A 15,804-nucleotide genomic window follows, 5' to 3' on the forward strand; every position below is an offset into this window, starting at 1 on the left:
GTGAATTTCATATCATATTGTATGAAGAAACATTTAATCTTATTGATGTTTAATGGCCTTTTTATGTTTTTGGAGGGGAAAATGGCACATTAGCTAAGTTGTTTGTATGTATTAGTTACAGATGATGCTGGGTTTTTACAAATGGCTTGCAAATGCTCTAAATCTCTTATGACAAAGTATTTCTCAGTTTTACAAGTTAACTTACAACAAAACAGACATAAAACAACACAAAATACTGTGGCAAAGGAAATAAATTCGTATTTGCCTCTCAGTACAGAAAAAACTAAATGCATACCAATTTTTACAAAATAACTCTACGATAACCTACTTACTAACAAAGATTAAGGAAATTTCCTGGTGAATCTTGACCAGTGGCTCTGCGGTTATTAAGTCACATCGTATTTATAGTAGAGGTCATCTGTAGGATCTCAGCAACAAAAAAGGGTGTGCAAAATGTCAGAGTATGGCCTCTTCAGGGCAGTTGCTAAAGACAAGAGCTGTACTGTAGCAACAGGGTCTCAGACTTCACTGTGATCGCTGAGTTTGCTCAAATTCTAAAATAGGAGAGGAAGAAAAAAGGACATGTTCGACTCCTAAATTGCTACCACAATCAAAGAAAGTAGCAACTCATGCAAGCTGCCCAGCCAAGTTAAGCAGATAGACATTCTACCACACATCAGAGTACAGAGGTTTAAAGCTCCAAGTCCAAGGTCAGACTGCTGACGTCGAAACCAGCTCTCCCACTTACAAGTGGTATCACTTCCCTAGGCCTAAGTTTGCTCATTTCTAAAAACAGGTTAAATAATAGTATCTACGGGACGCCTGGGTGACTCAGTCAGTTGGGCGTCCAACTTCAGCTCAGGTCATGATCTCACAGTTTGTGAGTTCGAGCCCCACGTCAGGCTCAGTGCTGACAGCTCAGAGCCTGGAGCTTGCCTTAGATTCTGTGTCTCCCTCTCTCTCTGCCCCTCCCCTGCTCAAGCTCTGTCTCTGTCTCAAAAATAAATAAAAATATTAAAAAAAATAATAGTATCTATGTTCCAGATCTAATGAATTAATACAGGTAAAGCTCTTAGGATATTTCTGGAATATAATGAATATTCAATAAATGTTAGGTGTATAATAATAGTAATAATAATAATTGTGTTATTATTGTTATTTTACAAATACATACTGTTCTGATTGAATATAATAGGGATGACTCTGGGAAGCACCGAATGCTGTTCTAGGGATGACGGAAAGCAAAATGATTCAAAGCTAATGAAAAATTGCAGGATGTCAAAGCTTTGGGAACAGTTCTAAAACTAACCATAAAGGCCAGTATTTGGAAGATAATTTTGACACTTCATATCATGAGCGCTGGACTCTGCAAACAATATTTCCAAAGATGGCAATATGAACTGAGAGGCAAGGGTATCGGAGCAGAAAAAAAGCTATAAGGCTAAGTCCAAAGTATAAGCATTCGACAGAGGTGGATTCAAATTCCCAGGATCATGCATCCTAGAAGAAGCATTTATTTTACAAGCAAGTAGAATGCACTTCATAGGTGATTCCCAAATCCTCTAAACAGTGATATTGTTAGAAGACCCAAATTATTAAACAATGTTCATGACTGATCCAAGTAAGGAATGGAAACATCCCTTTGCTGTAGCAGAGGACTCTGAGAGGGAGAAAATTATAATAGATTTTCTATACTACTGGGGTAAAATGCAAAGCCCTTGATTCTACATTCTGATTTTTCTTATAACTCCTGAATGCCAACTTGCGTGGCTCACCTTATTTGAATAGATGTTACTTAAAGCGGCAGATACTGATTCAAAAGAAACTGGATTCTCTGAGTCTGGGTTTCCACAGTACTTCATTGCTTTTATCAAGGAAGCTACAAGAAAACACAAGTAATGTAAAGATAGAGTAGCAGAAGGATCATGTTCAATGTCAGCCAAGATTCCTCCCTTACCTGTGCAATGGGCTAATGATATTTCCACACTCCTGTTCTTACAGTCCATGTAAACCTGAAAGAATTAAAATAGTATACCCACAATTAGTTCATCATAGCAGGCAGGAAAGAAAAAGGCGGACTTAAGACAAAAGAGTATCTAGTTTAAAAGAAAAAAAAAAAAAAAGCCAATATTTATGATGTCAGACCACCAGAGGGAGGCATTGTTACACAGTCAGGCATCCCCTGACAAACTTGTAAAAGAGACTGCCTTAGCCAACTAAGATTAATGTACTAGGGTATTTAACCTTTACTGCAACTAAGCTTGGCTACTTAAATTTTCATGTAATAAATGAAACATCGTTTAATAAAAATTAAAAGACCACATTTCCTTCCCTTTAAGAATGATATAAAATTGTTCTCAACCTTCTCTTATCGGAAGGACCCATTTACAAAAGTGATGAACACTGTTGACCCACTGCTTAGTTTAATATTTTACAACAATTTGTGCATATTCATGTACTCTCAGATCCCATGTATGGATGGAGAACTGAGAACCAAAATAATCGAAGGCAAATTTGATTGCCCAACTTCCATTTTTAAAAGTCCATCAAGGGGCGCCTGGGTGGCGCAGTCGGTTAAGCGTCTGACTTCAGCCAGGTCACGATCTCGTGGTCCGTGAGTTTGAGCCCCGCGTCAGGCTCTGGGCTGATGGCTCGGAGCCTGGAGCCTGTTTCCGATTCTGTGTCTCCCTCTCTCTCTGCCCCTCCCCCGTTCATGCTCTGTCTCTCTCTGTCCCAAAAATAAATAAAAACATTGAAAAAAAAATTTTAAAAGTCCATCAAGTTGAGAGATCCTAACTAATTTGCTTGGTGTACTTTAGAGTCTTGCCTCATTCAGGTCCAAGGAAATATCAGGTAGGAACACCTTACTGAAGGCTTTCATTTTAAATTCACCCAGACCAAAGTCAGCCCATGAAACTCAGTGACAATAAATTGAGAAGTTTTAGCAACTCTAGGATGGATTTGGTTATGTAATAGAGATGTATATTACATATAAAATATAGAAAGTTGCATTTACAACACATTATAAGAATATGCATGATATATCCAAAAATATTCCCTTATATGATTCCAGAAGTAAGAAGTTATATTTTAGAACAACTGTAGAATAATGGTGGATGTGTCACTCTGAGCATGAAAAAACAAGCAAACAAACAAACTATACATGGATTGAGACTTTGCCATTGAGTAAATGGCTCCTGTCTTTGTAAGTGAAAAGGATTAATTCAAGGTGACTGGTCAGTGTTTGACTTTTTCTGGAACGCAGGAGGCACACACACATTGCTGCAGGTGGTTTGTTGATGTTGATAAACATAATCACTGACCTTCCCCGTGTCCTAAGCAGAAGAATAAATAGAACTTGTTCCATTTCCTTCAACCTGTATAACTCCTAGGGGAATGTTCCTACCACTGCAGTGACTAAGGAAATAATCCAGGAATGGTAGGAAGTGGGAAGACACGCAGGCATGGCTCAAGAGACTCTGCGGCTCTTTACTCTGGACCCTCTTTCAGTGGCTGGAACTATGAAATGATAGTAGTCACAAGGATATTATTTGCATTTTAAGAAATGACTTTTCAAAATGAGAACAAATTATAAGAGCTAGAATTACTGAGTACTTATTAATTTCTAGAAACTTGGCTGTGTGCTTTCTTTGCAATACATCATTGCAAAGCTAAGCTTTGCAACTTCATGAAGTGGGTATTTCTACTTCCAGTTCACAGAAAAGCAAATGCTTAGGCCCAGATCGTGCAACTAGCTATATGGCTAATATTTGGATAGGACTTATCTATCTTTAAAGCTAATGTTCTTAACATACATCATAATGTATCTATCTTTAAAGGTAATGTTCTTTTTATTTTTTAACATTTATTTATTTTTTGAGAGACAAAGAAAGAGCAGGAGCAGGAGAGGGGCAGAGAGAGAGGGAGACACAGAATCCGAAACAGGCTCCAGGCTCTGAGCCATCAGCACAGAGCCCAATGTGGGGCTTGAACTCACGAACCATGAAATCATGACCTGAGCCGAAGTCGGAGGCTTAACCGACTGAGCCACCCAGGCACCCCCTAAAGCTAACGTTCTTATCATACATCACAATTTACTGTAACCATAATGAAATAAACTTAAGTAGTGATAAGGAAATTAAAAAGGGCAAATGGACACAAAATTGATGATGTTCTTATACACAGATGGAAGAAACCAGGCCAAGGGCAAATGGTATTTTCTGCTAATTTAAAAATAAAACGCATTGGTTGATTTGCCCCATAATTCCATTATGTAGTATTTTAAGACCATGAAGATGAATGTAAAAAAACAAAACAAAAACAAACAAACAAAAAAACCACCTTTCTTAATATGTCCTGTACCAAATTATTAGGATTCCTCTGAATTCCCACTCCGTGGGAATAGGTAATCATTTCCTCCTCTTGACAAACTGTAATCCTGATGTGCAATGTCTAGAGAGAGCAGCTAATGAACATTTAAGCATATTCAAAATAAATTTAAAATACTAGTAAACAAAAACTGCACATACTGGTCTTTCCCAGTAAATGGACAATCAATCCTAATCTTGTTTTTCCCAAAATATGATCTTGGGCCACTTGCCTCAGAATCACCTGTGGTTGTTTAAATAAAGATTCCTGGACCAAAACTAGGACCCAGAAGACTGCACTGTAGATGAGCACCCCCAGTGAGTCTAGTCTTCTGCACACACACTTAAGAGCACGCTTCCAGACCCTGGCGACACAGAAGAAATAGAAATGCCGAACCACAAGGAGCCCCTACCCACCCCCGAACACAAGGAGCCCCTACCCACCCCCTACCCACCTCCTCGCCCCAGTGAAGAAATATCTGTCTACAGTCCAGATTTAGATGCAGGAAAACATGACATATTCAGGTTGAACTCTATGCCAAACTGTGCAAAGACTTTATAGTCAACAATGAGAAAATAAAAGCATATTAATTAGGCAAAAGGGTGACATAACAAAAGTTGCCACTAGATTTAAGGCCTAGGATATTTAAAATGCAATTGTTGGGGTACCTGGGTGGCGTAGTCGGTTAAGCGTCCGACTTCAGCCAGGTCACGATCTCGCGGTCCGTGAGATCGAGCCCCGCGTCGGGCTCTGGGCTGATGGCTCAGAGCCTGGAGCCTGTTTCCGATTCTGTGTCTCCCTCCCTCTCTGCCCCTCCCCCGTTCATGCTCTGTCTCTCTCTGTCCCAAAAATAAATAAACGTTGAAAAATAAAATAAAATAAAATACAATTGTTTTTGCACAATTTGTTTTCTAAATATCTGCTCATGCTGAATGAAACAAAATTGTCCCATCATTTTCACAAGATGAATACACAGTGATCCAGGAGGTAACCCTGGATAACACCTTGTAGCCAGTGTGACAGGACTGGGACTACACTCTCTGACAGTCACACACTAAGCATCTTCCCCTCCCCATAGTCCCAGCCTTATCTCCATAGGAAAGCGATACTAAAGGTGATCTTTGCACTATGTTTTCGGGTTTTTTTTTTTTTGCACTATCTTGAATTTGGAAGGTTGGACACTGCAAATTTATGTTTATAAATGAATAGAGGCACAATTACGCAACACCACGGAAAACAACCAACACCCATAATGTAAAACTGTTTGGAAACTACTGATCTTAACTCTTTAAAAGTCCATTTTTGATTTCTATGTCTTTCCCTGATAAGTAACTAATATAAGACTATCCTATCCTCCATAAATAAGTAGAGGACTGACCAAAAATATACAAACAACTGTTTTCAGACGGTGAGAACAAGGAGCACAGGACTGAGTTCCCTGAAACAAAGAAACACATGAAGCAAGTTCTCCAGTATCTCAGCGTTCTGCACAAAGCAGCTTCTGGGCCAGAGCATGATGGAGGCCTTAGTAAAATGCAAGAGCTTCCCTGAGCTACACAGTCAGAACTGGAGTTCAGGAAGGTCTAGGTGGGTGAGATCTGTGGGGAAGAGTCGAGGAAATGAGGGAGATGAGCAGAGAAAGAGCTCCAGAAATTTTCACAGGATTTTGATTAAGTTTCTGGCAGAATACAAAGCTACCCATGGGGGAGACTAGTAGGTGAGGGTAGGGAATCTCTGGGGAGCAGAACCCAGAGACAGGTAAGCTGAGCTCCAGGCCGCAGAAGCTGGGAGAAGGCTGAGGTTTGTTGAAGAACAGAGGTTTTTCTATCCTCAAGAGCCTCCCCCAACAAATTTAGGATACTGAGGGAGGGAACAAATGGAAACGAGAAGGAGCTAACTTCCCTGTTGACATAGCATTTACTCAAAAAAGTAGAGGAAAAAAAATCCAGAAGTGTCTGAGTTTTCCTTGAATTGGAAAAACTAGGTGCTCTGCCATCTGTTGGAATGTCTTGTGAGCTATATTGATTTTGAAGAAATAAGCAGCTTTATTTTTTGCACACCAAGGTCATGGAGACACCATGAAGATCATAGGGTAGAGAAGTCAGCACCGTCATCTGATAGAATGGAGAAAAGCCTGTGCACTGGGGGCTGTTCCAGAAATCAGATATGGTATCTGGTCAAACTATACCCCTGAGGAGGGTAAGAGAAAACATCCTTCCATCACCGAGGCCACTTTCTCACAAAGGGGTCTTTTCTTTCTAGAAGCCCGAAAGCTGACTTCCCATAATGCACTGTGCTCAGTACATCTCACGCCTGCATTCTCTTCTCTCTGACTACCCCACGTGAATCCCCCACTGATACCCCCCCACACACACCAGAGGCTTGATGGGATCATCTGAACACAAATCTATGGCAGTGGGAGTTGTAAAGTTCTATGTTCCTTGGGGAGAATGAGTGAGATGAGTACTAAAACAATGGGTTCAAGACCCCAGAGCTGAGACAGTAGGTGGTACAAACCCCCATTACTGAAGAAAAGGGAAAGAATCAGTCCAAACACAATACCTCAACAAGCATGGAGACTCCAGAATAGTCAAAAAAGGTTACTCCACTGCAATCCAGGATTAAAAAGCATTTCTCACTGGGGCATGGCTGTGAAGCTTCTTCTGTAGGAGAAACAGAGACTTGGGTTAGAGAGAATTCGAGATTTCAGCTGCAGACTTTGTTGAACCGTGGAAAGGTAACAGTGGCCTCATGTGCAACAAGACTGGTTCCAAACACTCTTCGGGTCTTTTATTCTTCAGTGAATTACTAATGACTTCTGAAATCTTTAATTTTTAATTATTTGAACGTTATTTCAGGTAATTCTTACATAACTCCGAGAGGAACATGGGATAGGTTAATTACAGAGAGACGCACGGAAGCTCAGCACGTTTAAGTGATTTCGAAAGAACACCTGGCAAGTCTGGGCCAACCACAGACTAGAGTCGAGGCCTCCAGGCCTTCTGAATAGCACTCTGTCCACAATATCACCCAGGCTCCTTCACGGGTATGCCCTGAGGTAGAGCCCTGTTTTGTGGTGTCTGGAGATTCATTGCTGGGGCTTGTCTCTTGGGCTTGGAAGGGATGTGTGTGAGGGACCCTAAAAATTAAGCTTGATTTGGTTCACAGTAAATCTGCCTCTCAATGTACCCGATAGGGAAAAAAATTTACGTAGGAGATCAAGACCTCTTATTTGCCGACGTCTTGATGGCCACAGTTTCCTTGTGTGAAATGACTTATTTCTAAGCAATGACAAGGTCCCTCTAAGAATTGATATGGCTCTCAGAGCAGACCATGTGAGGTAAGATACTTCTATGGTTAGTAGGCAAAATCTATCAGATAAACTCCAATTCATTAATTATTATGAAATTCTCTGAAGAAATAAATAATTTTTAATGTTTATTCATTTATTTTGAGAGAGAAAGAGAGACAGCACAAGTGGGGGAGGGACAGAGAGAGAGGGAGAGAGAGAGAGACAGCACAAGTAGGGGAGGGACAGAGAGAGAGGGAGAGAGAGAATCCCAAGAAGCCTCCTCATGTGTCAACCTGACATGGGGCTCCAACCCATGAACTGTGAGAGCATGATCTGAGCCAAAACCAAGAGTCAGATGCTTAACCGATTGAGCCGCCCAGGTGTCCCTCTGAAGAAATAAATTCTTAATTGGAATAGTTTTGCTATTTAAAATACCCATGTTTTTCCCCTAGCGTGGCTACAAAAATGTGGGAATATGGTTGTTTCTCAGCATTGGAGGGAAGTAGAAGGGAAATTGTGTATTTTTTGAAAACTGCTGCTTAGAGGTAAAAAGAGTGTCAAACATTGAACATTTATATATAGCAGTAATTGTTAGGAAAAAGAGAACTGCTACAAAGTTATTCAGCTATAGGATTTGTTTCCAAGTTTCAGCTTCAGATTTATATTCATATTTATTATTTGAAATGACAACTATGGAGCACGTACTATGTTTAGGAAACTTTTTGAACACAGTAGTTCAAATGTAGTTCAAACTATAAGGTTTCAACACTGTACTGGGTGATACAAATGTAAGTAAAATACTATTCCTTTCTTCTAGGAGCTCATCCTTGAGTGCCAAGGGTAGGATTGGTATATAAATGACATGACAAATGAAAAAGAATGGGAATTTACAAGAAGAAGTCCCTCGAGTGATCACTCAAGGCTTCATGCAAAAGGAGCCTTGCAGGATGTATAGGATTCCAAAAAGTAAGACACACCGTGACTATTCCAACTATATGGACAGCTGTAATTAAACGCTAATGACAGTTTGAGATTTCAAACTCCTCCTTCTCCCAGGCAACCAACATATATTGAGCACCTAATGTGTGCCAGGCACTCCAGCAGTGCCTTCTGTTTTCCTGTTTCTTTTCTAGACAGGAGGGCCAACAAGTATAGGTTTAGGCTATATACCATTGGCCCCAAATGGTAAGTTAGAACTTTAAACCTAAAAGCTACCATAATTTAGCTCTTATGGACCACTCAGTAGTAATCATTACCATTCACTCTTTGCCTAATTAAACACGGGACCTACCTCTACTAATGCAGAGGCTCTTATTTATATCCTTAGATATAATGTGCCTTGCTCATGATCAGAGATAGGAGGGGATTAAGATCACAGGAAAAAGAAAAATTCATATCCAAAGCAAAGGCAAATAGTGGAATGTTGATTGATATTTACTCCTCTTACCTCTTAGTCCCATAAATGCACACGCGCGCACACACACACACACATATACACACACAGGTTGACACTAGAATAATTGGAGTATAGATACTGCTATTTCATTTTGTTTAGAGGTACAGAGACAGAATGTCCAAAAGCATGTTAATTCATTGTTTTTCCTAAAAGAAGCTACATAAATTATCTACAACTATTACAGTATGGCATGAGTTCTATCATCCCCATCCCTTAGCCAGACAGACATGGCTAATCAATCACGGTATTTTTTTTACAATTTTTATCAACTTGGTGCTTCAGGAAGCCACTGCTAGTTCACAAGAAGCTTATTTGCCAGTCTGAACTTAATACTACAATGAGAAGACAATCTATGTAGATGTTATTTAGAGGGATTGATCACTGGATCCAAACGACCAGAAAGTGATGGTAAAAGGTACAGAAAATTCTTGGGGCGCCTGGGTGGCGCAGTCGGTTAAGCGTCCGACTTCAGCCAGGTCACGATCTCGCGGTCCGTGAGTTCGAGCCCCGCGTCGGGCTCTGGGCTGATGGCTCGGAGCCTGGAGCCTGTTTCCGATTCTGTGTCTCCCTCTCTCTCTGCCCCTCCCCCGTTCATGCTCTGTCTCTCTCTGTCTCAAAAATAAAATAAAATAAAAAAAAAAAAAAGAGAAAAAAAAAGGTACAGAAAATTCTTTAAGAACCAAGTTTTTTTTTCTTCCCTATCCTATCACACTTAATTTCACTTGTAAACTGTACTTGTCACTATTTATATTTTCTTTTGGTTATTTTATAATTTAAGCGGTGATAGATTGTTAACTATAAAAATGTTTGGGTTGTATCAACAGCCATACAAAAATTTCCCTTCTATGGTCTCAGTCGGCTTGCTTTGTCTTTCACTTTACATCCAGTTTCCTCTTTCCTGTTCCTTTAATCAAAATATGGGCATATTTGCAGGCCATTCAAAACAAAATAGAATAAGACAAAAGAATTGTGCCATGTAGTTGTAGATAATAATTTACGTAAGCTATTTTAAGGGAAGCAATTCATAATGCCTTTTCCAAATAAAGAAGACATCTTTAATGGTAAGTTACCAATTCTCTCAAATGAAAATTTAAATAGAACGGACACTTCTGAAATCTTTCCAAAACAAGTGAAGTTTTCTTTTACACAGTACCCTCTCGGTTCTGCTATTGTACTGATTTTATGGCTATAACCTTGTGTTCTAAGCTTCTAAGTAAATCAACCAGTGCAATAAAAATCACATTGTCGTAGAAAAGAGTAAAGTGAATTCACAGCTAATATCCTGCCTTAAGCAAAATGAGGTAAGCTTGGAGCATGTGCAAAGGAGACAACTAATCTATACCCATGTGGGATGTGGTAAATGATGGGCTTTATCTACAAAAAACAACATTTCAGAAAGAAATTAACCATCAGGTGTGGGTGGGCAATTAACTCCAGACTGTGGAAGCAAGCTCTCTCCTGTAGAATATTCATTAACTCCTTTAATTAAAAAGTATTCATAGTTGCATAATTTAGGAGTGCTTTTCATATACTTCAAAAGGTTCTTGACAGTCTGTGAGTCACTCATAATTTTTTAAGAGAAGGAATTTTCTGTTGATATCAATTAACTATTGAGAAGCAGATTTACATCTCTAATTTTTCACACAAAAAACCAAGGAGATATGAAATATTTAGAACTGTAACATTCTCTTTGGAAAACACGTACTCATATTATCGAGCATCTCATTTGTTCTTCACTCATTTGTTCATTCATTCATTCAAGCAATCAGTCAATACAGACATATTTTGGGCTGAGTGCTGTCCTAAGTAAGGCAAGGAGAGTGGTAAACAAGAGAGATGATGGTCCCTGCCCTCAATAGACACAACCACACCAGGAAGTCAGCCGATTCAATCAGTAATTTGAAATTTTCTGAAGGCCGGAAAAATCACGCAGAAAGTGCTAAGGACATAGAGGACTGACCTGGTGTGGTAGACAGAATCATGCCCCCCAAAGATGTGCATATCTTAATCCCCAGAACCTGTAAACGTGTTGTTACATGGCAAAAGGAATTCTATGGATTTGATTAAGTTAAGGACCTTAAGATAGGGAGATTAACCTAGGTCATCCAGGGGGGGCACAATGTAATCACAAGGGTCCTTAGGAGAGGGAGACAGGAGGGTGGGAATCAGAGAAGCTGTGGTGATGAAAGAAGAGGTCAAAGAGAAATCTGACAATGCCACACCGCTGGTTGGAAAATGGAGGAAGGGGCCAGGAGTCATGGAGTGCAGATGGCCTCCAGAAGTTGGAAAAAGCAAGGAAATAAATGGATTCTCCTCTAAAGCCTCCAGGAAGAATACAACCCTGACAAAGATTTGATTTTCTCCTGTGGGATTCATTTCAGTCTCTGTCTTTTAAGACTATAAATGTGTGTTGTTTTAAGCCACTAAGTTTGTGGTAATTTGTGACAGAAGCAATAGAAAATCAGTGTACCTGGGTTGCTGCTTTGGGGAATGAGGAGAGGTGGTGGGTGAGGGCAGGGAATTTGTTTTAGACTTCGGGATCCGTGAGAGCAGAAATCATGCCTGCTTTCTTCACCCTTGAACACGCAGCACTGGTCATTGTGCCCGGGACTTAATAGATGTTCAGTAAGTACAAGAAACATGGGCTGAGGCAACAGGACATTAACTAATTAACTCAGGAATGAGAGAACAGAACACATGAGGGGAGATCTGGAGGAGGAGGTGAAGGTAAAGCTGGCAAACCATAGCGTGAAGAGAGATGTGCGCAGGAGTGCCTCTGGGACGTTCCCAAGTGACTACAATGCTTTGGGGACACAGTCTACACATGGTAACAGAAGATTTCTTCACATTTGAGCAATTTGTGTTTTCACTGAGATAAATATGGTGCTTGCCATCTTATAATTTATGTAGCTTGTTTCATATATTTTGATTATTCAATCATGTGCTCAACAACAAATCTTCCCCTTCTGTGTAAATCATTGCAGGAGGGCATAGATTTTTTAATTGTCCCCCGTTTCCCACTCCCTTGCTCAGCTTTGTCTCTCTTTGGTTTAGTTACTTCCAGATTTATTTAGCATTCCCGCAAACCCACTGGACGTCTCCTGGACGTCTTATATTCCCCACTCTCCAAAGTAAAGTTACCTTCCCTTTTCACTCCCCACCCCCTCAGGTTCCACTTCATCCCAGTGTGAGAGAGACAAAGCTTCAGAGTCATTGTTTTGCCCTCTCCCCTCCTCCAACACCCAAACAGTGCCAGCAGTGTTCATGACATGCTGAACTCTCTTTCAAATTCATCCTCTCCCTCTATTGTCATAACCTTGTGACCATTCAGACTGCTTTCAGACCAGTCTCTCCTGTCCCAGCTTCGAGCATCCCTTCTTGTATGCATGCCCACTGGCAACAGGGACCCAAGTCCCGCCTCTGTCCCTAACTGCACAATTCAGAGCAAGTTAATTATCCCTTATGGGCCCCAACTTATTCATCAGTAACATGAAGAGTATCCTATCACCTATTTGAAAGTGGAAGCGTAGTATTTACTAATTACCTATTTCAGAGTTATAAAGAGGAATGTCCTTTGAAAACTATCAAATGCTATACAGATATTGCCTATCCTTACAATTTTCATTCACTGACCAAGTGTTCATTGAACACAGAAGGATAATGCAATGAAAAGTTGAAATGTATTTCTTGCCTTAAACATCTAGTTAGAAGGAAAATATGCAGAAAAAGAACAAACTCTATAACCACTTAAGTCAATATGTGACTGAGTGAAGCATGTGGTATCTCTGCTTTTCTATTACTATGATCTCCATTTCACAGCTGAAGATACTGAATTCCAGGCTGTGCTGACAGCACGTTCCCCTGTATGGGTCTGGTTGACTTCTTTTTATACTTAATGGGATTGCCAAGCAGTGTGTCCTTCAATTTTCTTTTTACTTTTCTGTTAAATCTTGAAGACAGTATAAGGTCTGGATTGGCAGATCGAGGAGATAGTTCTGTTCAGGAGAATCCAAATAAAGGCTCAGAGCCAGGGATGACTGAATTAGATACCGGGGGGCCGTGAGTTGATTTATCTAACTTGGATAGAGGATTTGTGTAATGTGGAATGAAAGAGAAAGCAGTATAAGAAGATAAGAAAAAGGGCTTTAGGTGCCTTAAAGGGCTGAGGAGGGGGCACTGGGCCTACAGAAGGGAAACTTCACGATTAATCATGTGACAGATTTTAAAGTAAAGGTGATTTAAGATTCACCTGTCATTACACGACAGAATGAAGTCAGGACGGCAATTACCTCTCAGCTTGCATGTCAACACCAAGCATTCACAGTAGCTTCCTGCAGCCCTGGGTGGAAAAGTTCTCAGGCTACCTTGGCTCATAGGAGGAAGCGCCTTGACCTATTAGTTCTGTCTGAGGTGAGCATGGGACACTGGGTATTTTCTATCCATGGATTAAAACCCAGACTATCTCATGGCAGGAAAAAAAAATTCTAATTCATTTTGAACATGATTAAGGACAGAATCAGAGTTGCAGAGGTGAAAATTTAAAGGTAATAAAACCAAGAGTTATAGATTTTAGTAATTAATTAAAGCCCAGGGAGGTGGGGCACCTGGGTGACTCAATCAGTTAAGCGTCGGGCTCTTCATTTCAGCTCAGGTCATGACGATCTCATGGTTCCAGAGATCGGAACTTGGAGCCCAGTGCAGGGCTCAAACTGACAGAGCAGAGCCTGCTTGGGATTCTCTCTCTCTCTCTGCCCCTCCCCCAAAATAAATAAACAACAACAAAAAATAAAGCACAGGGAGGGGAGGGCAGGATGGTGTTTCTGAACAAGAAGGAGAAATAGGAGGACCGAGGATACTCTGGAGTGTCAGAGGACAGGAGGAGGACGCTAGAAGAAACATTCTGATCAACTAGTTCTATTACAGAAGGGACACAACAAAAGTGATGGTGCCCATCAGTTGCTGCTCTGTGAAAAACGGGCCTGGCCTAGTGAGGCAGAGGTGACAACACTCTTAAAAGTTTCCAGGGGCACCTGGATGGCTCAGTCAGTTGAGCGTCCGGCTCAGGTCATGATCTCGTGGTTTGTGGGGTTGAGCCTGGCTTTGGGCTCTGTGCTGACAGCTCGGAGCCTGGAGCCTGCTTCGGATTCTGTTCTCCCTCTCTCTCTGCCTGTCCCCCGTTCATGTTCTCTCTCTCTCTCTCTCTCTCTCTCAAAAATTTTTTGAGAATTTTTTTTAAAGTTTCCAGATAAGCAGGAGAATAAGACATTCAATAAATGATCATTAAATAAGTACTATACCAGTATTATGTAGGCATTCTTTGAGAACATGAGGCAGGATGAAGTACGTTTACCACAAAAAGTTAGAAAAGACCAGGGGTGCCTGGGTGGCTCAGTTGATTAAGTGTCCAACTTCAGCTCAGGTCATGATCTCATGGTTTGTGAGTTCAAGCCCCGCCATCAGGCTCTGTGCTGACAGCTCAGAGCCTGGAGCCTGCTTCAGATCTGTGTCTCCCTCTCTCTCTGCTCCTCCCTTGCTCTCACTCTGTCTCTCTCTGTCTCTCTCTCTCAAAAATAAACAGTAAAAAATTAAAAAAAAAAAAAAAAAGAGACCAGAGAAGCTGACATCTGAGCTACATCTATGTTGATATGGAGTCAATGCCATTGATTCATATATTTATATAACATTTATTTTATTCCATTCAATATGTTATATATTCATTCAGAATATATTTTATATGGTAATATAATAAACATTATAATATGTTATCCTCTTATATAAACATTCTACATGTTCTTTTGCCATTGTACTGTTAATGGATATTTCAGTTGTTTCTAGATTTGGGGAATTATAAAGAAAGCCTATCCTTCTTTATACAATCTTGTATATGTTAATACAAATATTAACAGATTCCTTTTCCTATTGTCTTTAGAAGTACAAAAATTAATATGTCAGCATCTTCTGTTTTTTGAGTTTATGTAAAAGGACTTGGAATTCTTTGGAATTGTTCTTTTTTACCCTACTACATTTTATATAAGACATTCAATTTCCTTTATTGTATACCAAATAATAAGTATATCAAATAAAAATTCAATTGCATAATACACCACAATTTCTGTGTTTATCTGCTACCTATTCTGGAAATATGGGTTGGTTTCAGGTTTGGACAGTTACAAATACTACTGTTGTGAATATTCTTGTTTTTGTAATTTGCTGTATACAGGCTCTCATTTCTTCAGGTTGTCTGAGTAGGAGTGGAATTGGTGGTCAGAGGGTAGGTATATCTTTAACTTTACACAATTTTGCCAAACTGTTTTCCAAGGCAGTTGTCATAGTTTACACCCCCACCAGCATTGTGGGAGACTTTTTGTGCTACACCCTCAGGAACCCTTGGCATCCTCATACTTTTAAATGTTTACCAATAAACCACATAGATATATACGCACATATACATGTATATATTAGTGGATAAATGCAAATTAAATCCCCTATTTCTCCAGTAATTACTGCAAATGACAGTCAAGCATATTCTTACATGTTTACTGGTAAATTTGAAAATGGCTGTTCACGTATTTTACCCATTTCTATTGGGTCGTCTACCTTTCGTTATTCATTGATTTGTAGAGGAGTGCAGTCCTTTGTCCACATTATGTGTTCTACCTATTCTTCCACTCTGGCTTATCTTCTCATG

The 15,804-nt window shown here is 40.1% G+C and overlaps 1 protein-coding gene across 1 annotated transcript in view; it reads right to left on the reverse strand.

Moving 5' to 3' along the window:
* Positions 1-518: 518 nt before the first annotated feature.
* SLC26A7 (solute carrier family 26 member 7) overlaps positions 519-15,804 on the reverse strand; it is a 115,933-nt gene continuing 100,647 nt past the window's right edge. Inside the window, exons 15-18 of the mRNA XM_047089005.1 lie at positions 6,931-7,031; positions 1,958-2,012; positions 1,776-1,879; positions 519-554 (exon numbers count right to left, since the gene is read on the reverse strand). Of these exons, the coding sequence (XP_046944961.1) occupies positions 519-554; positions 1,776-1,879; positions 1,958-2,012; positions 6,931-7,031 (296 nt within the window). The remainder of the gene's footprint in view (positions 555-1,775; positions 1,880-1,957; positions 2,013-6,930; positions 7,032-15,804) is intronic.

Source organism: Lynx rufus, unplaced genomic scaffold, assembly GCF_022079265.1.
Source record: "Lynx rufus isolate CCGP_SWC_20201006 ecotype Redwood Valley unplaced genomic scaffold, mLynRuf1.p SCAF_26, whole genome shotgun sequence".
Classification (NCBI taxonomy): domain Eukaryota; kingdom Metazoa; phylum Chordata; class Mammalia; order Carnivora; family Felidae; genus Lynx; species Lynx rufus.